Source organism: Toxorhynchites rutilus, chromosome 3, assembly GCF_029784135.1.
Source record: "Toxorhynchites rutilus septentrionalis strain SRP chromosome 3, ASM2978413v1, whole genome shotgun sequence".
Lineage (NCBI taxonomy): Eukaryota > Metazoa > Arthropoda > Insecta > Diptera > Culicidae > Toxorhynchites > Toxorhynchites rutilus.
The window spans coordinates 11,534,563-11,558,721 of record NC_073746.1 but is presented as its reverse complement, the minus strand read 5'-3'; the positions used below and the strand labels follow the sequence as shown (position 1 = coordinate 11,558,721).

Genomic DNA, 24,159 nt, shown 5'->3' with positions numbered 1-24,159 from the left:
TGGTCTAATTGATTGCAGATGCCGCTGAATTACAATAAGAGTATGGGCAGACAGCGTTGGAAGAAGGAGGAGCCTGAAAGAGCAACGCAGGCCATCAAGAACGGATTTTCTTTGACCAAGCATCGAAAGTGTTTGAAAATTCTCGAACAACAGTGAAAAATTCATGCAGAATTCGAGATGGTCTCAAACCAATTTTTCTGGTCTGGAATCTGGCTAAGACCTCTGGTATCGATCCCAAAACACTGTTACTGATTGTAACATTATTCCAAAATACTTTACATAAACATAAGTATGTTTTTTTTTTTCGATGAAACACACACTGGTCCAAATCACCCCGCATCAAATTTTAATATCCAAAAATTATCTCTTTTATTTTATGATATATTTGGTAGTTTAAAGCTTGATATAATGATTAGATATTATTGATTTAGCGAAAACAAGTGTAGCTTAGTATACAATGTGACATTTTTGATTTAGACCGTATTGGTTTGGAAATATTAGGCGATTTGCTCAGGTGGTCCAAATTCCCCCCTTTTCCCCTACCAGTTGCTACTTCAACTGGCGATGTAGTTGTTACGACCCGCCACAGGCACTGTTCCAGACAAGAATAATACCGACGAGGCAACGAAGGAATAAATTATATTTTTTAATTGTTCTGTAGTTTTAGCTAATTAGACTTAAGTTAATGATTATGTAGTTATAATATATTCAAATAGTTCAAAAATGTACTGCTTGATTATGGCTCTTTATCCACTTGAGCCTAATTAAATAAAGGAAAAAAAATTTCTTATATCTGCTTATACGAGAGTCACTATTTATATTTCTGGAATAGGAACAAAAACAAATAGTTAAGCTGCGAATATATTTTTATAGTTTTTCAAAGTACTCGCCACGATGATCGATGATCGATCGACACTTTTGCATGCGCTTAAACCAATTTTCAAAGCATTTATTCCAATCGACACGAGCCTTTTTTTTTGAGCGATTGTCAAATTATGTGGGATCCAACGTGAACATAATTTTCGCACAACTAAGTGTTCATGTAAAATCGCATATATGCTGGTGGAACTAATGCTTAGGGATGCCTCAATCTCACAATAGGTTACATGACGATCTTGCTTAATCATTTCGTGCACAGCATCGATGTTTTCTGGCACTACAGCCGATTTTGGACGACCTTCACGAAACTCGTCGAACAGCGAAATATGACCACGATTGAATTCACTATACCAGCGATACACAGTGGTTTTTGATGGAGCTTTATCGCCAAAAGTCAAATTAAGTTGATTGACGCACTCTTGTTGTGATAATCCACGTCGAAAGTCGTGGTAAAAAATTATCGCACGAAAATATTCACGATTCAGTTCCATTTTTTTGCCGAGACCAAACTTTCAACTAAATATAAAATAAACAAATAGCGTCCGTATGACAAAATGTTTTGAGTACATATATCGTCAAAAATGTCAAACTTTACGATGGAACCGTCAGATGGACTCACATGACATCAGTGTTGCCAATTCCAGAAATATAAATAGTGACCCTCGTATAAAAAATACACGCCTTGACCGTAATATAGTCACAAATTATCAACTTGTTTTGATCATAGAGATACCACATAGATACCACAAGTGTTGGAAAATGAAGAAAATATTTTTGCCCACTTGCTTGTATTGAAATCGCCCATAGTGCAACTGTAAGCCATCCGATCAGAGCCTTCATTCTATCCATTCTATCGTAGTAGCGTAATTTTGTTCGGTGGAAGTACCATTTCGATTCTGATGTTGTTCAGTGGAAAGTACTTCTGTATTTTTGGCTCACATGCACAGGTTTACTCTTGGTTTCATGCGTTGCCAAAGGTGAATTGGAGTGGTTGTAAAATGATGCTGAACTATAAATTATAATCGAGTGTGTCAATTGAAAAAAAGGTCTTCGTGGTAGCGTTCGCAATTAATACTGCAGCTCCAAAATGGTGTCCGAAGTGATACCATTTGGATGATTGAATACATCCCATAAAAATGTTTGGGCGCGTTTTTTAGGTACAAGCAATTTTTCTATGGCAAATAAAGCCCGAAAATCAAACCTCAGCTAACCGCCGAAAAACTTTTCTCGCCCCGAACAACCATTGTGATCCAACTTTAAAGACCTATAAAAAGAACTCTCGCTCATTGTTTCATTTCATCTCGGGGAATATCAATTCATCCTCTCCGTGGCGGTTTGAAGAAAAAAAAAACAACTCTCCAATCGCGCAAAAGCGCAGAAACCACAGAAGAAATCTTTTTTTATGAAACTCTTAAAAAAAAGTTTAATGATAATTGAAATTAAAATTTATCTCTATGGGCACCATTTTTTCCTCATTTAGCGTTACCAAATCGGTTTCCCGGACCGCCCGACCGATGGTGGCGCTGTTATGAAGTTAGGAAGAATAAAATCGCGGTAAAATTTTGCGGGGAGTGATTTTTTTTTGTTGCGTTCCCATTATTCCGTTTGCTCTTTCGCTCCATAAGCCGCGAATGAAGCACCGCTGCTTCTTCTGCTATGATGCAAAGATTGAAGGGAAGTTTCGCTTTGAGCGCAGCAATTTGAATGGAAATTTATTTTTTTTTCTGCTCTCCCATCCCTCGTTGCAGCCCCGGCGCTTCCTTTCGGTTTGTTGCATAAATTTCCATCCATTTTGGAGCGACGGTACTCTGTTTTGATGTGATTTTCCACCGCCGTTTGCGAAGGCTGTTCTGAGCGGTGGGGAGGAGAGGGGATAAAAATCAGCTTCTAGGCACAGACTCCATCTTGCGCGGTGGTCTGAGATGAGAAATCAATAATCTATTTTCTTATGCCTGCAGGATTTTTGACTACGATCGAGCGAAGGCGGCATCGAGTCTTGTGATGGAAGCGAGAGCAAAGCATGTGCTGGATTTTCTCACGTTCCTGGAGAGGGGTTCAACGGGTCGAGAAAGGGGTGACGAAAATGGGAAAATTGTCCTCTAGCCTCCACCGCCGTGAACACAAAGAAACGTCAACAAACCTCAAATTAGGATTACCAATTCTTCGCCAAAAGCGGAGAAAGGGATTCCGCTCCAGGGTTGGAGTGATACCACACAATCTATTTGTATTGTAACACAACACAATGGATTTTCACAGATCTGTGAGTATGAATAGGATTAGACGATGTAAATGATCAGCCCTATCCCTCAACAACACACAGTCTCTCAACGAAAAAGGGGGTGGCAGTGGCACAGTTTACCCGAAAACTTTTCCGACCTTTGCTTGTTGTACAAATTGTTAGTTTTTGGTCAGGTCGTTTCGATGTCATTCCTCTTGTTTTTTTTTTTCTTATGTTTTCGGGGATATTGACAAAATTTGTTTGCTAGCCCGCCTCAAGGGGGTAAACTCGTGGTTTTCATGTCAATATGCTTCCATCTTTCGGTTTCGGCGAATTTTTGGACACATGTTGTACCGGACAGGATCGATTGAATCTAAATATTTGTTATGTAAAACAAACATGTGTTTTTTTCTTATACTTTGATACGCTGTCAAGTCGCTGACTTTGAAGAATCAATGTGCTGTGTTCAACAGTCTGTAGTAAGGGCAAATCAAACTCACCGGTATGGATGTAGGTGTGCTTCTTCATGTCGCTCTTCTGGTGAAATCGCTTCCCACAGAACCCACACGGATAGGGCCGGGTATCGCTGTGGATCAGCAGATGAGTCGACAGGGTACTCGATCGCTTGAAGGCCTTCCCGCACTGCTTACACTCGAACACTTTCTCTACACTATGCACAGCTCTGTGGATGAAACGCAAAACGTCCAGTTTTGTTAGAAACATTGCGGAGACCAGCTTCCAAGCTTCCTACCTATGTTGACTTAAACTAATTTCGTGACCGAAGGTTTTGTTGCACAGCTCACAGGCGTACGGTCGTTTGCCGTTGTGCGATCTCCGCGCGTGCACTTCTAATCCGTGGGGGGTAGTAAAGATTTTGTCACATTTAATACATGGATAAACTTCACCAAATGCGGTTCTCATACCTGGTCGCATCAGGAGATGGTGGGGGTGATGCGGGTGACCAAAGTCTAGGTGGGCTGCGACAGGACCATTTCCGCCACCACCACCACCGGCGGCTCCGTTCGCCACCACGGCACCAGCGGCGGCCGCATTCTGAGCCATGAAATGCCGCAACCGAAGAATATCCTCCGGCGACGAGGGATGATAGCTGCGGGAAAGGCTTCAGTTGAGGAAAAAAGTGTTGTGTTGATGTGGTGCTGAAATCGAGCTCGAGTTCGTTCAACTTACTTGCTTAAGGCTGGATTTAGCTGGTGACCCTGCTGCTGGAGCATGGCGAAGAACGGGAACGGGTGGAACAGTGGTCGGTTGAGTATACTTTGCTCGTAGAACTGGGAGTAGCTTGGCCTGGAAGTCAGAAATACGGTTGGTAACTTCACCACTGTTGTTTAACCGAATTCCATTAACCCAAATGTAACATTAACCAGGACAGATAAACAACTCGATCATACATCTAAAGATGTTATTATTTTTAATGTAAATCTGTAGACTTTTTCGAATCCAAAGATTTCTTCGAATTTACCTTTTTTTTTGCAATACCTTGCTAAGTACGATTTTAGACTCCCCCCTCCCCCTCCGTGGATAAGCGTCGACATTTACATACCCCTCCCCCGGTCGTCCACGTGCACATTTTTCTTATTTTATTAGAAAACTAGCTAACCCGGCAAACTTCGTCCCGCCCATTTACTTGATTAATTCTCGAGTAATGCAAAAATTTGTGTTTCATTTGTACGGCAGCCCCCTCTAAGAGAGGGGGAAGGAGTATCTTAACACCATAGAAACATTTATTGCATCCTAAAACCTCCACATGCCAAATTTGGTTTCATTTGCTTGAATAATTCTCGAGTAATGCAGAAATTTGTGTTTCATTTGTATGGCAGCCCCCCCTTTGAGTAGGGGAAGGACTGTCTAACCATCATAGAAACATTTATTGCACCCTAAAACTTTCACATGCCAACTTTGGTTTCGTTTGATTGATTAATTTCCGAGTAAATGGTGTGTCACATCAAATTGCATCACGGAAAAAACGCTGTAGAAATTTAATTTTTAGGAATTATATCTTCAGCTTTCGCTTATAATCAGATAAGAGTGTATAGATCACGTTGGCCATGCTTCACTGTCAATTTTTCGTAAATTTGGAAAAATGTCGTCGAACAAAAAAGAGCGTCGTGAATTAATCCTGTGCACTCATTCCGAGAATCCGGAGTTGTCACATCGGGACATCGATAAGATGCTGGGAATCGTCCAATCCACGATCAGCAGAGTACTAAAACGATACTTCGAGAACCTAACCATCGACCGGAAGGTGAAGAACGGCAAAAATGGATGCTCCGTCAGTGAAAAAGATCACAAGCGCGTAGTTAATCAGTTTAGACGTGATCCGAGAAGTTCAGTCCGGGATGTCGCCAATAAGCTGAATTTGTCAGGTTCATTCGTCCAGCGGACCAAGCAGCGGGAGGGCCTGCATACATACAAGGTTCAGAAGGCTCCTAACCGCGACGAAAGGCAAAACATGGTGGGGAAGACGCGAGCCCGGAAGCTGTACACCGAAATACTGACGAAGCCGCATTGCCTGGTAATGTACGACGAAACCTACGTCAAAGCGGACGTTCGTCAGCTGCCGGGCCTGTTGTTCTTCTCCGCGGAGGACAAATTCAGCGTTCCGGAGGAGATTCGCAAGCAGAAACTATCCAAGTTTGCCAAAAAGTACATGGTGTGGCAAGCGATCTGCTCTTGCGGAAAGCGGAGCGCCCCCTTCGTGATGACCGGCACGGTAAACGGGCAGGTTTACCTTAAGGAGTGCCTACAGAAGCGCTTACTATCACTATTGAAGCAGCACGAGGGCCCGACCATCTTCTGGCCGGATCTCGCTTCGTGCCACTATTCAAAGGACGTGTTGGAGTGGTACGAAGCCAACGGGGTCACCTTCGTGCCAAAGGAAATGAACCCGCCCAACGCGCCGGAACTTCGCCCAATTAAGAAATATTGGTCGATTATGAAGCAGGCCCTCCGGAAGAACCCAAAAGTTGTCCAATCGGAGGCGGACTTCAAGAGAAAATGGATTTCTGTTCAAAAATAAAACTACAACCTGACGTTGTACAGAACCTTATGGTCGGGGTAAAGAGGAAGGTGCGAGCATACGGGCCTGGGCTCGAAGTATGAATAAAAAGAAAATGCCAAAAGTTGTTTAATAGTTTTTATTTTACTGTCTAAAATTTTCAAAAGGATCGGTCTACTGGGCGAATTTCTACAGCGTTTTTTCCGTGATGCAATTTGATGTGACACACCTTTTAATGCAAAAAATTGTGTTTCATTTGTATGGCAGCCCCCTCTAAGAGAGGGGGAAGGAGTATCTTATCACCATAGAAACATTTATTGCATCCTAAAACCTCCACATGCCAAATTTGGTTTCATTTGCTTGATTAATTTCCGAGTAATGCAGAAATTTGTGTTTCATTTGTATGGCAGCCCCCCCTTAGAGAGGGGGGAGGGATCTCAAAATATCACGAAAACCTTCCCCGGCCCCAAAAACCCCTACATACCAATTTTCATGTCGATCGGTTCAGTAGTTTCCGAGTCTATAAGAATCAGACAGACAGACAGACATCACTCCATTTTTATATATATATAGATAGATAGATAGATTAATTTTGTTTCCATTTAAGTTTATTATGTTTCAAATTTTCCACGTTTTGCTATGCACAGAGTTGCAAAACAAAGCATATGTTCCATATAAGTTTAATCGTGAAATACTTGTAATGCTTTGTTTTTCTATTATCTGCAAAGATATAAAGGCTGTCTGGTTTGCCAACACGGAAACGCGCAATATACAGTTGAACATTCTGCATCTGAATATAAACCACACAATTCCAAAGACTGATCTTGAGCAACGCCAATCGAATAAAAATAGATGAATTTTAGTTTACGATTTTTCGAAAACTTGCAAGGAAATGTTTTGCTATCACATATTCAATACTGAATGAAATGTATTTTATATACATATTCAATACTGAAAATTTCATTTACGATCACAGCTTTATTCAGAAGTGTGCTTATTTCATCTGGGAATCCGCAAGCTCCCTGAGATGTTGGCAGCAGCAACAACTATCCTTGGAGTGGATTGTATATTGTGTCATAATATGTGTTTCATTAGTGTCGAACTTTCGAGTTTGTGAAGCGCACAAAATCGAACAGAACAATTTTATATGCATAAATTATTTTTTTTATCAATTAAAAAAAAATCCAGAAGATAAAAGATAAAGTAGGAAGATCTTGCACTGATATCTATAGATCTTCACTTGACAACGGATTGACGAGTGGAGGGTCGAAATTTTTGTAGCTTCGATATAAATGATGACATGAAGATAAAAAAAACAGCATTTTCAAGCTACTAATATACATATTTTCAGTTTGATGTGTATATGCGTTGTTTACAATAGACATTGCTAGATAAGATAAAGCGTTTCTGGTTTGCTTTCAAAGTTTCTATAGATTTTTAAAATATATTCCCAATAACAATCTAATTGACCTGGTTATTTCGCTTCCATTTGAGTCATAGAAAGTTTCAGTAGAACTATTTTCTACAGTGGTATTCTCTATCGAATGAAAAATTATCCTTTAATTTTGAATTAAGAATATTTCATGAAATAATGAATGCACAGCAAATCGATTAAACAATACTATACAAATACTAACTATACAATAGTATAAATATTCTATACAAAGTCCAGTTGTTGTTTTGACGAATGCATTATTTTTTAACAGAATTGCAGCATTTCAAAAATCATCCATAATTTTCGATGTTGCATTTTGCTCCTCTATTTTTTAGTCGAGTGTCGTTCGTTTCCCACTCCGGAACACGATTGGTCACAAGAAATGCCGGTTCATTCACATACTCGTATCATTTTTATTCGCAAGCACAATACGAAACCTATTCCGCCATAGTTCGGGGAATTTTCAGAGGGTACTAATAGCGTATTCAAAATATTTTCAATATATATATATTTTTTATTTTTCATCTGCTTATTGATAATTCTTGAGTGTCTACATGGTTTCCAAAATGCTCACGGGGAAAATTACATCAGAAAACTCACTACTAATTGATTTTTTGTTTACCTTGCCCGAAAAGTTTTTTGTATTGCTCTTTACACCGGCCGATTTGCCGGATTTGAATTCCGATCGAAACCATCATTTCGTTTGAGTTATACTTTCGTATTCCCTATTTCGAACGTTTTGCCCATTTACTGTTCGAAGAGTAACAGATCGAACGAAATGCAAAAACAACTCGAACGGAATACAAAATGGAATTTTATCAAGTAGTTCGAAATATTCCGAATCGATCGAAATACAAAATAGAGGTGTTAGTTTTTAAATTTGTTCGTTTTTCCCAAAAGATCATAGAAACCTGCTGCTCGATTGAAACAAGTCAATTGACTTTCTGTTAAAATTTAAAGAAATGTTTAAACTGTTGAGAAAACTTCCTCATAAACTGAATAAAATATTGAAAACTATTATATCGGTTTAAAATATTGTTATATACAGGTTGTTAGGTAGCTGATCCGGAATATTTCAAGCGATAGAGGATCATATTTGATGAAAAAAAATCTTCCACGCTTATGGTCAAATCTCAACTACGAAAGAATTATTGAACTTTTCTTGAGACCGGTTTTTTGTCTTAAACTGGTTTTAATTCAAACAGTACGCTACTTAGTTCGATTCAATTGCTTTCATTTGAGGAAATTTTGCATAACATTTTGTTGTGAGACATCTAGATTAATGGAAGCTAACAATAATGTTAACCCATAAAAAATACGATTTCTTTAGTTTTTTTCTTCACCTCTAAATGTTACTTGGTTTCATCCATTTGAATGTTTTACAACTGCATTCTACGCAAAAAAATTATCTTTCAAATGAGCAGCATAAGAAAAGTTTAATAACTCTGTCCTAGCTGAGAATTTACCATTCGCGTGGAAGAATTTTTTCATCAAATAAAGGGTGTGTCACATCAAATTGCATCACGGAAAAAACGCTGTAGAAATTCGCCCAGTAGACCGATCCTTTTGAAAATTTTAGACAGTAAAATAAAAACTATTAAACAACTTTTCGCATTTTCTTTTTATTCATACTTCGAGCCCAAGCCCGTATGCTCGCACCTTCTTCTTTACCCCGTCTATAAGGTTCTGTACAACGTCAGGTTGTAGTTTTTTTTTAACAGAAATCCATTTTCTCTTGAAGTCCGCCTCCGATTTGACAACTTTTGGGCTCTTCCGGAAGGCCTGCTTCATAATCGCCCAATATTTCTCAATTGAGCGAAGCTCCGGCGCGTTGGGCGGGTCATTCCCTTTGGCACGAAGGTGACCCCGTTGGCTTCGTACCACTCCAACACGTCCTTTGAATAGTGGCACGAAGCGAGATCCGGCCAGAAGATGGTCGGGCCCTCGTGTTGCTTCAATAGTGGTAGTAAGCGCTTCTGTAGGCACTCCTTAAGGTAAACCTGACCGTTTACCGTGCCGATCATCACGAAGGGGGCGCTCCGCTTTCCGCAAGAGCAGATCGCTTGCCACACCATGTACTTCTTGGCAAACTTGGATAGTTTCTGCTTGCGAATCTCCTCCGGAACGCTGAGTTTGTCCTCTGCGGAGAAGAATAACAGGCCCGGCGGCTGACGAAAGTCCGCTTTGACGTAGGTTTCGTCGTCCATTACCAGGCAATGCGGCTTCGTCAGCATTTCGGTGTACAGCTTCCGGGCTCGCGTCTTCGCCACCATGTTTTGCCTTTCGTCGCGGTTAGGAGCCTTCTGAACCTTGTATGTACGCAGGCCCTCCCGCTGCTTGGTCCGCTGGACGAATGAACTTGACAAATTCAGCTTATTGGCGACATCCCGGACCGAACTTCTCGGATCACGTCTAAACTGCTTAACTACGCGCTTGTGATCTTTTTCACTGACGGAGCATCCAATTTGGCCGTTCTTCACCTTCCGGTCGATGGTTAGGTTCTCGAAGTATCGTTTTAGTACTCTGCTGACCGTGGATTGGACGATTCCCAGCATTCTACCGATGTCCCGATGTGACAACTCCGGATTCTCGAAATGAGTGCACAGGATTAATTCACGACGCTCTTTTTCGTTCGACGACATTTTTCCAAATTTAAGAAAAATTGACAGTGAAGCATGGCCAACGTGATCTATACACTCTTATCTGATTATAAGCGAAAGCTGAAGATATAATCCCTAAAAATTAAATTTCTACAGCGTTTTTTCCGTGATGCAATTTGATGTGACACACCCTTTATGATCCTCTATCACTTCCTGAAATATTCCGAATCAGCTACCTAATTCCTCGTATATTTTTATAAGAATACTGGCTCAATTGTTTAAAGGTTGACGACTAGTGGACTCACAAAAACCGCAGTTGATTTGGGATAAAAGGCTCATGTGAAATGAGGATAAAATTCAACACTAAATCTACTGATTTTTTTATGGACTTCACTGATAGAAAATTCTGAAATCGAGATAAAATGTATCTTAAATGTTGACTATGCTGATAATGATAAAGTTCCAATATAGACTAAGTGAAATATTTTCTAATGAAATAATGCTTATATTTTCCTAATGCAGAAATTCCAAGAGAAAAAACTCCCAAGGTGAGTATTTTTATTTTATTCCCTGTCTGAATTGGAATACTCTGAAAATTCGGCTTATTTTACGATTCAACTGAATGGACCGAGCTCCGATCTCTTATCAGCGAATCAGAGTAAATTTTGTTTCGTTGTAGATCCTTGGAAATGATCAAAGTGGATCTATATCCGATATTTCATCGAAATTTCTCATAAAATTTAATTTGACTATATTTTACATTAGGAAAAATCCGAGCGAAACCGACACCCTCTGCTTTTCCAGTTAAATCTAGAATTTTTTGAACTCCCGGTCGTTTGTTACGTGTTGATGTCACAATAAGCAACAAAATCTTGAGAATGACTTGTTTATGAATTGGAAAAAAAACAACGTGAAACACCTTTTCAATAACTTCATTAGACCGTCAGTGAACAGCTCTTTTACAACAAAGGACGCCAATTAATATTGTCAAGAGACAAATCAGAGGCGTAATGGTAGCATTGTATTTCCACTTGTTCAGCTCTCCTTTGCCTCCATCGACATCTAAGAAGCTGCCGAACGATAGAGATACCTTATGGTCAGAGCTGAAAATCAGGACACCTGAAGCAGCAACGATTGTGACCAAACCATTATCAAATTGAAATTGAAATGAAAATAAATAAAAACACGTTGTATGTGATTATGCACTTCAAGAGACCAAAACACATGAATCTATTCATTTAACATATTTCTCGGACGATCCATACGGAAAAAATACTCCGGAGTTTGTGACTTCTGTTCTGTACGTCAGAACACAGTAATTTTTGGGCGGTTCCCTTGTCATCAAACAGCATCAATAGAACAATAGAGTAACAGCGCAATAGTGCTGGAGACAATCCATTGATTTGAAGCTTTTTTTCAATTCATTTATTTGTAAGGCTCAATCGCATTAGCTTAAATCTATGTTTAGTAGAGGACTCGCCCTACTCGGTTTACTCGAGGTTAGAGGGACCACAAATTTGAAGCTTTTATGATGTATAAAACGTAAGAGCTTCTTCTGCAACCCAAATTTTTTGAGCCATTTGATTTTTACACCACATAATTCAGCATGAAATTGGAGGTGGATTCCAACTGAATTTTCTTGCAATGTTTCGGCGTTTGGATATGCTTTTCCTAATCAGATTCAATTGTAATGGTTCATTGAAGATATCATTGTTGATTGTTTCAACAAAATGTACCGCTATAAGCCACCGATACTTATAAATCACATATGTAGCACTTGGCTTCATAATCATTACGTCTTTCTTTGAAACAAAGATACTTCCAGCGCAATTCGTCGGCAAAATTACACTTCCATTCAGACATTGGAATATAGACAAAACACAAAAACAAACCGGCGAAATGGAAACAGATGGAAGATGCAAATGTCACTTTCTACACACTTGTAATATTTTAGTCACCAATGAAAAAGATTTTAACACAAAAACAAAATCTATATATATAAAAATGGAGTGATGTCTGTCTGTCTGTCTGATTCTTATAGACTCGGAAACTACTGAACCGATCGACATGAAAATTGGTATGTAGGGGTTTTTGGGGCCGGGGAAGGTTTTCGTGATATTTTGAGACCCCTCCCCCTCTCTAAGGGGGGGCTGCCATACAAATGAAATACAAATTTCTGCATTACTCGGAAATTAACCAAGCAAACGAAACCAAAGTTGGCATGTGAAAGTTTTAGGGTGCAATAAATGTTTCTATGATGGTTAGACAGTCCTTCCCCCATCACAGGGGGGGGGGGGCTGCCATACAAATGAAACACAAATTTCTGCATTACTCGGAAATTAACCAAGCAAACAAAACCAAAGTTGGCATGTGAAAGTTTTAGGGTGCAATAAATGTTTCTATGATAGTTAGACAGTCCTTCACCCACTCAAAGGGGGGGCTGCCATACAAATGGAACACCAATTTCTGCATTACTCGAGAATTAATCAAGCAAATGAAACCGAATTTGGCATGTGGAGGTTTTAGGATGCAATAAATGTTTCTATGGTGTTAAGATACTCCTTCCCCCTCTCTTAGAGGGGGCTGCCGTACAAATGAAACACAAATTTTTGCATTACCCGAGAATTAATCAAGCAAATTAAACCAAATTAGGCATATGGAAACTTTAGGGTGCAATGAATGTTTCTATGGTGGTTAGATACCCCTCCCCCCTCTCTTAGGGGTGGCTGCCATACAAATAAAACACAAATTTCTGCATTACTCGATAATTAATCAAGTAAATGGGCGGGACGAAGTTTGCCGGGTTAGCAAGTACAAAATAAAAAATAAAAACAAAATGATCAGAATTCGATAAAAAATACGCGCGTTGAATAACGAAATATATCGCCGGTCTTATTATTTTCCATGAGTTCTCTCGGTTACCTTTTCAGGTTTCCAAAAGGTAACTCTTTGCTCTCCCCACTAACAACTATCCCTCCCATGATGACCACAAGGAAGTCACGCTATAGAGGCGGCACTTCATACTAACATCCCTTCCCTTCCCTGATGACTGTAGAGACGTGACCGGCGTCGTTATTGACTATTGAAAGCTAGAATAACCTAAACTTGCACAATGAGAATGGATCGCTACTCCCAAGGATCTGTTCTTTGTATAATTTCGCCGGTTCAGATCAATCACGGAGAGCAACTATGAAATGTACAGTCTACCCAAGCTCAGAAATAAATTACAAAAAAATGTAAATGAATTATGATTCGTCAACAAAAGTGAAATTGTTATAAAAGTCAGGACAAATGTTGGAATATGGAAAATAAATCTGGACGCCCCAAAAGCATCCCAAAATCAGGACATGTCCTGCTAAATCAGGACAGATGATATCCATAGCCAAAGATGCCGATGTTGAGGGCTCGCAAAGAAAATCATCAGCAAAGAAATCATCCTAAACCACACCCACATTGCGAAGCAAACATAAGAAACTGAACAGTTCGACTGATTCGATAGTTTAAGCATAAAGCTGCTCACGTTCAATTTGTGTTGGTTGAGATAAAATTGGTTTGATTTTTTTTTTGTATTAGACGACACAAAATTACTTACCACAAATAAGATAGTGTGCAGAATTACGCTGTTTTGTTCAGAATTTATAACAATTTTGTGAATTTTGTTAATTTAAATACGTTTTTCCGTCTGTTTGTTCTGGCAAAATTGAACTCGGCGAAGAATAAAATTAAAAAGTGATGTCTGTTACCATTCTACAATTCAGAGAGAATTTACGCATTGAAAGATATTGATAAAGGTTTTTGGCCCCGATGAAACTTTTTGTAAACGCAGTATTCTGTGAAATATGGTCAAAAATATAACAAATCGCACATATTTTGCGCGAATATGATCTGGTTCAAAATATTTTCGTACGAAATGGCTTTAAATAACATTGAATCTCGACGGTTCTTGCAATTTTAAAACATTTGGCATCACATTTGACGTGGGACTACGTCTAACCGGAGTATATGGGGGGTAAAATGAAAACCTAAACATAGAACATGCAGGAAAAAATTAAAGATTCCGAATGCTTATAACTCGAACATTTCTTACTGGATCGGAAAGATGTTTGCATCAATTGATACGGAATATTCCTACGCTTCTATCGCAATTAATAAAATGTTATTTTTCATTAGATAAACAATTGAATAACTGTAAAATGTTAACCGTTATCTAAACGCCCTAGCTACCTCGTTTTAATTGGCCCGATTCACGGTTTCCCCAACACAGCCATCAAAACCAAGCAGCCTTGGGGAAATCGGCATCGCAAACACATGAAAGTATGGGGACTTTTGTTCGCGCCGATCTGTGTTCCCTAACACAGACTTCAAAACCAAGCAGCTTTAGAGAAATCGGCATGGCAAATACATTAAAGTCGGGGATATTTTTATTCCGACTGAAATGTGTTTCCCTAAGACAGACTTCAAATCCATGGGGCGTGGGTAAATTGGCATTGCAAATACATGCAAGTCGGGGGCATTTTTGTTCCGACTGAAATGTATTTCCCCAGCACAGACTTCAGAACTAAGGTGTCTGAGGAAATTGGCATTACAAACTCATGCAGATTGGGGTTTTTTTTTCTTCCGACTGAAATGTGTTTCCCTAACACAGACTTCAAATCCAAGGAGCGTGGGGAAATTGGGATTGCATATTCATGCAGGTCAGGGATATTTTTGTTCCGACTGAAATGTGTTTACCTAATAAAGACTTCTAAACCAAGGTGTCTGGAGAAATCGGCATTGCAAATACATGCAAATCGGGGTCATTTTTATACTGACTGAAATGTGTTTGTTTAACACAGACATCAAAACCAAGATGTCATCATACCAAACGTAAAAGGTCTGTCATTAAATTTACTTGTAACGCAGAACATAATCTATTGCATGAATTGACCTTACATGGCATTATACAATCTTTTTACTCATAAAGCAAATATATTGAATTCAATTGAATTCGGAAATTGTTGCATTCAATCAAAATTTTAATCTAACAAACAAATGATTGCTAAGCTGAGGTAGTCCCACGTCAACCTTGCGGTTATATCATAGATATAACCTACCCATTTTTAAATCCCGATTTCATTTACTCTTGGCAATTTTTCGTTTTTCAAAAAACTCATATTATGACGTCTGCGACACTAGATGAAAACGAAGTCCGGTTGAGTTAACATTTAGCATAGGGTATTTTAAGGAGTAAATAAACATTCCGCAGGAAGTCCCGTATGAAAAATCGAGATGACCGTTTTCATTGCCACCATAAATCATACGTTTACCTCGTATTGCGAAAAAAGACCCAGAGAGTCGATTTTTGACAAAAAAAAACGAGATGACAATAGATCTCGACGACTCATTATTTTTTAAAAAATTTAGAAAATTAGTTTTTGCGAATTTTTGAGTAATCATGAACAGTTTTGCATCCATAAAAAAAAGTGTTTTGCTTCGATATGACGTAACTCGACATAACGCTGATATCGACGTAGGTGTTGAAGATGTAAAAATAGAAGCTACTGAACTTGGCGAGAACAAAACAATAGCTTTCAGGACCATCTATTGAACCATCAAATGGTTGGACGACTAAAGTTTGAATAAGGAATAGAAACTTAAATAAAAACATACCCGATTAATTTGTTTACAATGAAAAATTCGTCCGCGACAAAAATAGTTATTAACTTTAACATTATTTCATAAAAACGTGACCCGTTTTCTGATTTGGCAGCCTTAATGAAAGACGTAGTTCTACGTTAAAAAATGAGCAACACTATATGTTGAGCCAGTGTTAACATGATGCAACATGAAATGATGTAGGTTGTTCGTTGAGTGAACTTTTTCCAATTTGAGGGACTTTGCATGGGCATGATGCTAATGCATGACACAAAGTATTGAAATAGCAATCAGTAGCTGAAATTCAAATAAAAGATATTCAGATCCAGACCTAAAAACCTATTGAAAACTTTTTTACAAAATTTGCGTTCCCATAACTAGTCAATTGTATGAGTTATAGTAACGCATAAAATATATAGTCATTGTAAAGCTATCATATATCGCATAAACAATAACTATCTTCAACTCGACAAAGTATGCTCATTTTTGCTATTGCCTGTTGTTTACTACAGTAGTTTACTAAATTTTTTTCTGGGTCGATTGAATTCGGGCTTTTGTTACATTCGGGTAAATTATCTTTCGACTAAATCTTACATGACTTATATGAACCCAATCTTTAACCCGAATCACTTACCTCACGCACTCAAAGGAGCTATTGGACAAAGGCGACTTGGATTTGGGTTCACTCTCACGCTTCAGCAGGGCCGACACCGAGAAGGCCTCCGAATTCTTCGGTATGTGGGGGATATCCGTCGTCGGAGACACGCTAATCCGCGGGGGAGGCGGCGAGTCCACCTCCAGCTCTATCGAGGAGGATCGCGAACGGGTCGATCGGTCCCTCGACCGCGACCTGCTTCGCGATCGCGATCTCGTGCTCAGATTGCTCGAATCGTACCCGTTGGAGGCGTGGATCGTCACGTGGTTCGGCTGGTGGTACACGTTGTTATTGTCCTCGTCCTCCGATTCGTTCTTGACCAGCCGGCTAATGCCGAATTTGATTTCATCTGCAATGGACGAAGGAGAAGAAGGAGAGAGTTTATTTATTCAACATCACACAACATTAATAACCCCGATTTGTTTCGCGCTTGTCAACGCAAAACTAACAACTGTGTGCTCGAAAACGCCCCTCCGATTTTCGCCGGAGTGATTTTCACGGCGCATTATCACCACAATTGGAAAGGATTCAAATCTTGCTTGATCCCTCCTACCGCGGCTCCCTCCATCGGAAGCTGTATCGAATCGTGAAAATACGACAAAAGTTGCCCTGCGTTCTGATGGCATAGCGAACAATGAGCTCATTTTCGCAATGCTCTATTTACAAAAACAGATGTTCTGTTTACAGTGGATTATCGAGGTCTGTGCAGTGCACTGTGAAAAAAAAAACTCAAAGTAGCATTAAAACAATGTCTTTCCAAGTATCGATTGAAATCGAAGTGGGCCTGAGAAACTAAATTCATGTTTTTTTCACTGTGTCCTGCCATACTTTCCACTTGCTTCTACTCTGCCAAATACCCTCAAATACAAACATACGAAAATCATGGTACGATTAACAGGTGCACCTCAACTAAATAAATAACTATTAAAAACAACTTTCCTACAATTCCTCCGATTCATCCCCTAATGACAGAGCAATGAAGGGACAAAGTTCTGTTCCCCCTCGTGTTGGGCTACCATTTATTTTTTGCTCTCTCGCCAGATTGCCTCCGATCCGGTAACAACAAGGGCAAGGCAAAAACCTAAAGCGACCGGAGGAAAGAATCAACTCACGACGAGAGACAAATGAGCTCGGTAATCCTGAAACATTAACCCTCGGCAGAAAAGTAACAGCGCCCAAAAAGAAGTGGCTCTGCTGCGGAAAGCAAAACCCATATTGTGTGTGACTGATTTTCATCCCCGCGCTAAACGTCAGGACGATGCAGTTGTCGTCGGGGTCAGTGTTGTAGTCCCGTACACGAAGTCCTGCTTTTCCCGTTGAGCAACGGTATCTGCGTGATTTCCCCCCACAGATTTCATCCCGGGAGCGGAGGATAAAACCTGATGATGTGCTATAATTTTTATTTCCCTTCTGCTCTGCTTGTACGGGAGTTCTCCCTGCCCTGCCCGAATCCTGCGCTACGGCGGCAGCAGGATTCCGCCCGCTCGACAAAATGCGCAAAGAGGCACATGAATATAACAATAACAATAAATAAATAATGGCAATAATCTAGGGGTGGTTTATTTTGATTATTTACAGTTTTTCAATTTTCCTCTCGAGCTGCTGTTATCTTTCGCAGTCTCTTCTCCTCATGTCTCAATTGACTTTGTTGTCCTTTTTGCTTGGCATTATATTTTTCTCCCGCCCCGCAGCCACCACATGCAATTCCAATCTAATCAACAGCAATTGCGAGGACCACATGGGAATAGAGAGGCTGCTCCCATTTATCCACGCTGTGTTGTCGTTGTTGATTGTTTCGTAAAATTGTATCGCTTAATTCGCTACAAATAACCTCCGATCGATTATTTCGGAATTCAGTTCGAAAGCATTCGAACATATGGTTCTTGAAAGGTCAACATTCACGCTGAATCATACCTGCATACAGCACACCACAGTGGATCACGTGCAGGCTGGTTAATGTTACACGCATTCTGTCTATGCTCTTCAATTGAAAGGAAGTCACTAACCATCATGATAAATGTAACGCTGTTTGTGGGTGGCTTTCTATTCACTGCAACAGAGTGTGTCACTCCACTCTGGCGCTACCAGAAACAAAAAGAAAAACAAATCGATTGATTCGATTGCGGCGGAGTCAAGGTTCAACACTCTCACGACGTTCCGTCTTCAACATCCGTCGTCCAGCTGGGACAGGGGTCATCGTTTTTGACGTAGGACTACGTCTAACCGGAAGATATAGGGGGTGAAATGAAAATCTAGGCACTGAACAAGTAGGAAAAAATGCAAGATTTGGAACGCTTATAACTCGAGCATTTCTCAATAGATCGCAAAGGTTTTTGCATCAATTGATAGGAAATATATCTACGCATCTATCATAATGAATAACATTTCAGTTTTCATGAGATAAATAATTGAATAATTGTGAAATATCAAGCATTGTCAAAATGCACTATGTGCCCATTTTTGATTGGTCCATTTTGTGCTCCTCAAATCGTACCGACCAAAACGGTCAACCAGAGCAGCAGCGAAATACAATGAAGCACGATTGGAAAGGAAAAAGAAAAAATATGAACGAAACATTGGTCGCAGTCTCACACATGCGTAATTCTCGCACCAGCCAGTCAGCTTAAAAATCCCCGCTCTGCTGCTGTAACGATCATTCTCATCCAAACCGTACACCACATCGTTTCGCATCACATCACATCAACAAACCAACACAAACAGCCATGTCTGGATATGGCAAAGGAGGAAAAGTGAAGGAAAAGGCAAAATCCCGCTCGAACCGTGTTAGTCTGGAGTTCCCCGCAAGGGTAGCTAGGCCGAGCGCGTTAGTACCAGTGCATCAGTCCACCTAGCCGGCGTTATATAGTTTCGGCCGCCGAAGTGGAAAAGCTGCTCGCGACGATAAGAAAACCTACATTCAGAACAGACCACATTCGGTTCGGTGGACATCAAGACAACAACAGGCAGTTGCAGCGAGTGGCGAGTGGCAAACGGAATCGCAAAACGACAGCAGGTAGCGGAAGAAAAAAGTTTGTTCTTTATACAATCTGCTTTGGTGGCAAATCCAGAACAAGGCGGCATCGAGGGCGTTCGAAATGGTTTTTTTCAAAACCACGAGTACAAAGTTTTCTAAATTGGAACCATTCCATAAAACATGGCGCTTATCAGGGCCATTAAACCTTTAAAAAAGAGTTTACGAAATACAGTTCAATGCATTCTAAAATAATATCCAAAATAATAATAAAACACAAATTGATTTTTTCATAATTTGTTTGCCAGGATGTGATGAGTATGTGAATTTGGCAGTTGTTCTGAGCTTATTGATAGTTGGGGACTTTCCTGATTATTCAACTTTCACCAATTCTCAAATTGTTTCCAGATTGAAAGTACAGTAATTTACAATTACTTCGACATTTAGCTAATTGGACGGACATGTAATGCGACATATTTAGTTGGACATTTTTGTAAACATAGAGATCCAAATTATGAACCCACATTGAAAGTCGACACTGTACCACTGTCATCGCAAATGTTCAATTACAGGTTAAAATAGGTTAAAATCGCCTCCAATGCGACACTGAGTGGTGCTTCGGCACGTCGCATAAAATGTAATTTACTGTACAACATGTCACAAGCTGGATGGGAAGAAATTTTCCAACTGTGAAAGCGAGTGGCAACAAATCGCTAAACAGGAAGGTTTAGCCGAACAAAATGGGGATATTGAGTGATAACAAAACAATAAACTCTTTAGATTAAAGATGATTTTGTGGTTCCGGATCAGCAGTCGGAAAACGCTCTTTACATGGAGCTGGTATACTTCGTCACCTCTTTGGTACCTTCGGAAACCGCATGTAAGTTCACCGGGCAGCAACAGACTAATTGCGATCTGGATTTCCCACGCCGTAATGGTTGACCGCTTATTGTATAGGGTCAGACGCGAGGCTTCCGCTACGATACGCTCAAAGATGCATTGACGAAGCTCATGACGCTCAGCGCCTTCGATGAGAAACCGGTGTCGAAATGAACCTGCTTCAGCACCTTATGATGTAGATAGCATATGATTCCTTCTGCTTCTTGTCGGTTTCAGAGATATTCTTCTGCGCCGTTCCGAACTTTTTGGCGGCTTTTCCGCTATTCCGCTGCTCGCGACGATAAGAAAACCCTCATTCAGAACAGACCACATTCGGTTCGGTGGACATCAAGACAACAACAGGCAGTTGCAGCGAGTGGCGAGTGGCAAACGCAATCGCAAAACGGCAGCAGGTAGCAGGAGAAAAAAGTTTGTTCTTTGTAAAAACTGCGTTGGTGGCAAATCCAGAACAAGGCGGCATCGAGGGCGTTCGAAATGTTTTTTTTTCAACCACGAGTACAAAGTTTTCTAAATTGGAACCATTCCATAATACAAGGCACTTTTCAGGGCCATTAAACCTTTCAAAAAATAGTTTACGAAATACAGTTTAATGCTTTCTAAAACAATATCCAAAATAATAATAAAACACAAATTGATTTTTTCATAATTTGTTTGCCAGGATATGATGAGTATGAGAATTTGGCAGTTGTGCTGAGCTTATTGATGGTTGGGGACTTTTCCAATTATTCAATTTTCACCAATTCTTAAATTGCTTCTAGATTAAAAGTACAGTAATTTATATTTAGCTCGACTTTTAGCTAATTGGATGGATCTGTAATGCGACATTTTTGTAAACATAGAGTTCGGGGTCCAAATTATGACCCCACATTGAAAGTCGACACTGTGCCACTGTCATCGGAAATGTTCAATTACAGGTTAAAATCGCCTCCAATGCGACACTGAGTGTTTCTCCGGCATGTCGCATTAAATGTAATTTACTGAACAACATGTCACAAACTGGATGGGAAGAAATTTTCCAACTGTGAAAGCTGTGGCGAGTGGCAAACGCAATAGCTAAACAGGAAGGTTCAACCGATCAAGATGGGGATATCGAGTGATAACAAAAACACAACACCAAAGGTTCTTTTCAGAACCATCAACATGTTCATAAAGAGTAAACAGTAAACTAATCCATTTTTCAGGTAGATAGGTAGGTATTTACGTAGGAGAAGAAAATAAAACAAAATATTCAAAATATATATTTAACAAAAGCTGTCCCCTTTGTATAGTCCTACGTCACTCCGGTTATGTCCCCGACATTACCCACCCGTCTTTTTTTTTACTTTCTATTCTCAATTAATTATTTATCAATTTCCGTCTGCTGCCGAGTTTCCCCACAAACCCGCCCACGAACTGGAGCTGGGGACGACAATCGCAATAATAAAATAACAGACATAACAGACTATGTCCATGAAAGAACGACTTCGTTTGGCCTTCTGGTGAAAGAAACATTGAGCATTTGCCTCAAGAGATCGAATTAAACCCTATTAGCATGGATTTGTTTTATTGGTTGATTTATCGCGATTGACTTGATCGGTTCCTTGTTGTTATTTTCTTCGCCTCTTTTTTGATTCGCAATCAATTGGTTCGAATTAAGTGCGCCACACACGATTTCAGATTGGTTGTTGTTGGTTACTCAAGCTTCTTTTAACATTTCATGTTCATGAATCAACGGAAGACGGACAATTGCTCAGTTCAAACGTTACATAAAATAACTACATTAGAGCTAGTTTTTTTTTTTATATTTTTAAGTTTAGTAATTTACAGGTAAGGTATTTATAGCAGTTTGGAACAGGGCAGATCAGCACAATCTGTCAGTTCGTCATCTTCGATTTCGGATGCTATCCAAGATGTGTTCTCAGAGAAAACTCTGATTCGCGACTTTTATCGTAAACGAACGAAAGCACACTTAGCGCGAAGAACGCCCACAAAGAGAAGAATAAAGCCACACACAGCTGTGTGTCCCTCTCTAGCGCGTGTGGCAGGTAAAGTGACATGAATTTGGTCCCGCTTCATATGACTCATCCGTTACACGTTACTAAGATGGGAATACTTTTTGATTGTTACCGAAAACCAACCATCGAAATTCTACTACCACAAAATACAGATTTCTATTTAATTAAAAACCGGCAAACCCACCAAACATTTTTCGAGCTCAATTTTGCATTTACACGTTCGTCGACCAGCACGATTAGCCTAAGGCCGTCCGCACACGGGTCAACTGAAACTTGTCCTCATCTCAGCTGTCAAACTTGAGCTCAACTTCGATCCGCACACGAAGCAACTCGAAACTGACAGGCATCGTTAAGTTTTGTCCGTCATCTTTAAATCGCAGAACCTGACTCTGGAGCTTTTGTGAAGCGACAAAGACAGTGGATTTTCATATGAAATGAACACACTATCAAAATAAAAATTATGAATAAAAAATAACTTTTTCGTGTCAAATATGCATTCTGTGTAATTGAAAATCACATTTCTCATTACTGGTGAAACAATCTTGTCGTAAATGGTGTCTAGAGGTAATTTTATATAATCATAATAAGTTTTTGTGGGATTATCAGAAAAAATATAGAAAAGGATTAAATTAAGGTCAGCACCACGTGTTTCAAATTATTTAATAATATCAAATAAAATATTAATTCAAATATTAACGATTGAAAACTGCCTTCAGGCCTGCCAATCTGATAGAGGTTGTAATTTGTCATATAAACAACAATGCCGCCATAGATGTCGACACCGTAAATTTTTTTTGACGAATCAGTTGAACGAACCAGTGAAGCCAGGTTTGGGGATAAATCTGTTTACATGGTTTTTCAATTTGTAGCACAGGTTTTTAAAACCGACCATTTCACATTTTTCCGCACATGAAATATATAAGTAAACTGCTATAGTGAATTGAAAATATTCGTTTTGCTTGAAACAAATATTTTTGTTCACAAACAGAATTTACTTCATGTTTATGTTATATTATGTTCATGTGGTTGAATATATGAATTTATGTCGAATTTCATATTCATAGGATTCATTCATTTGTTATTAAACTTTAGTCCAAACTAAAAGCATTTTAATCATAAAATACATGTATAGATTACTTAACCCTTTCACGTACAACACTCTCACTCCTCTCACTCGATGTGAAATAATTGTGCCAAAACGTACAACATCGTATCTCTCTCGTTGTACGCTTGCATATCACAAGGCGCTAGGACGCTCAGCAGAGTAGTGAAATTATTCGATACGTGACCCATTGAAGCGTTCACATTTGGTCCACTTTTTTGAAAATTCAATCGTACACGAAGGGGTTATAAATATAGAATATTGGAGCAGAAACAGACTAGAAATTTATCAAAGTAAATTGTTCATAAGAAAAATTTGTAAGATTTTTAACAATTAAAATTTATGATTACAAAAGATAGAATATGTTCCATGATTCGATTAACCATTTACGGTCGTATGACTGCTCTCAGTCGATACAGCAAGTGGTCGTACTAATATTATATTTTATGCAACCATATATTAGTTTTTCTGAACAAATCTTAATGTCTCGTAAACCTGTTCACGAATCAATACGGAGCTCTTATGAATAGAAGGTAATGATACAAAACAGAAAAAATAAATAAATCAGACAAACTGGATTTTTCATATTATGGAATACGCATAGTAATAATGACAGCATAAATAAAGGTGTGTACTAAATTTATAAGCAAACAATCAAAAGGAAGGAAATCTGTCATTTGATTCCTATATGCAGGAGTTGTATAAAAATTAAAAAAAGTAATTGGCCTTTTAGTAACTGTTGGCATCTTCAATTC

General features: G+C 39.4%; 1 protein-coding gene across 2 annotated transcripts in view; it reads right to left on the bottom strand.

The window, feature by feature from the left end:
- LOC129778499 (protein sister of odd and bowel) overlaps positions 1-24,159 on the bottom strand; it is a 168,889-nt gene that overhangs the window by 77,641 nt on the left and 67,089 nt on the right. The window contains exons 3-7 of one of the 2 annotated variants that reach the window (XM_055785425.1): positions 16,417-16,786; positions 4,286-4,402; positions 4,021-4,205; positions 3,849-3,945; positions 3,598-3,779 (exon numbers count right to left, since the gene is read on the bottom strand). In XM_055785425.1, the coding sequence (XP_055641400.1) occupies positions 3,598-3,779; positions 3,849-3,945; positions 4,021-4,205; positions 4,286-4,402; positions 16,417-16,786 (951 nt within the window). Of the gene's footprint in view, positions 1-3,597; positions 3,780-3,848; positions 3,946-4,020; positions 4,218-4,285; positions 4,403-16,416; positions 16,787-24,159 lie in introns of both variants that reach the window. The other variant, XM_055785424.1, reaches the window with a different exon arrangement.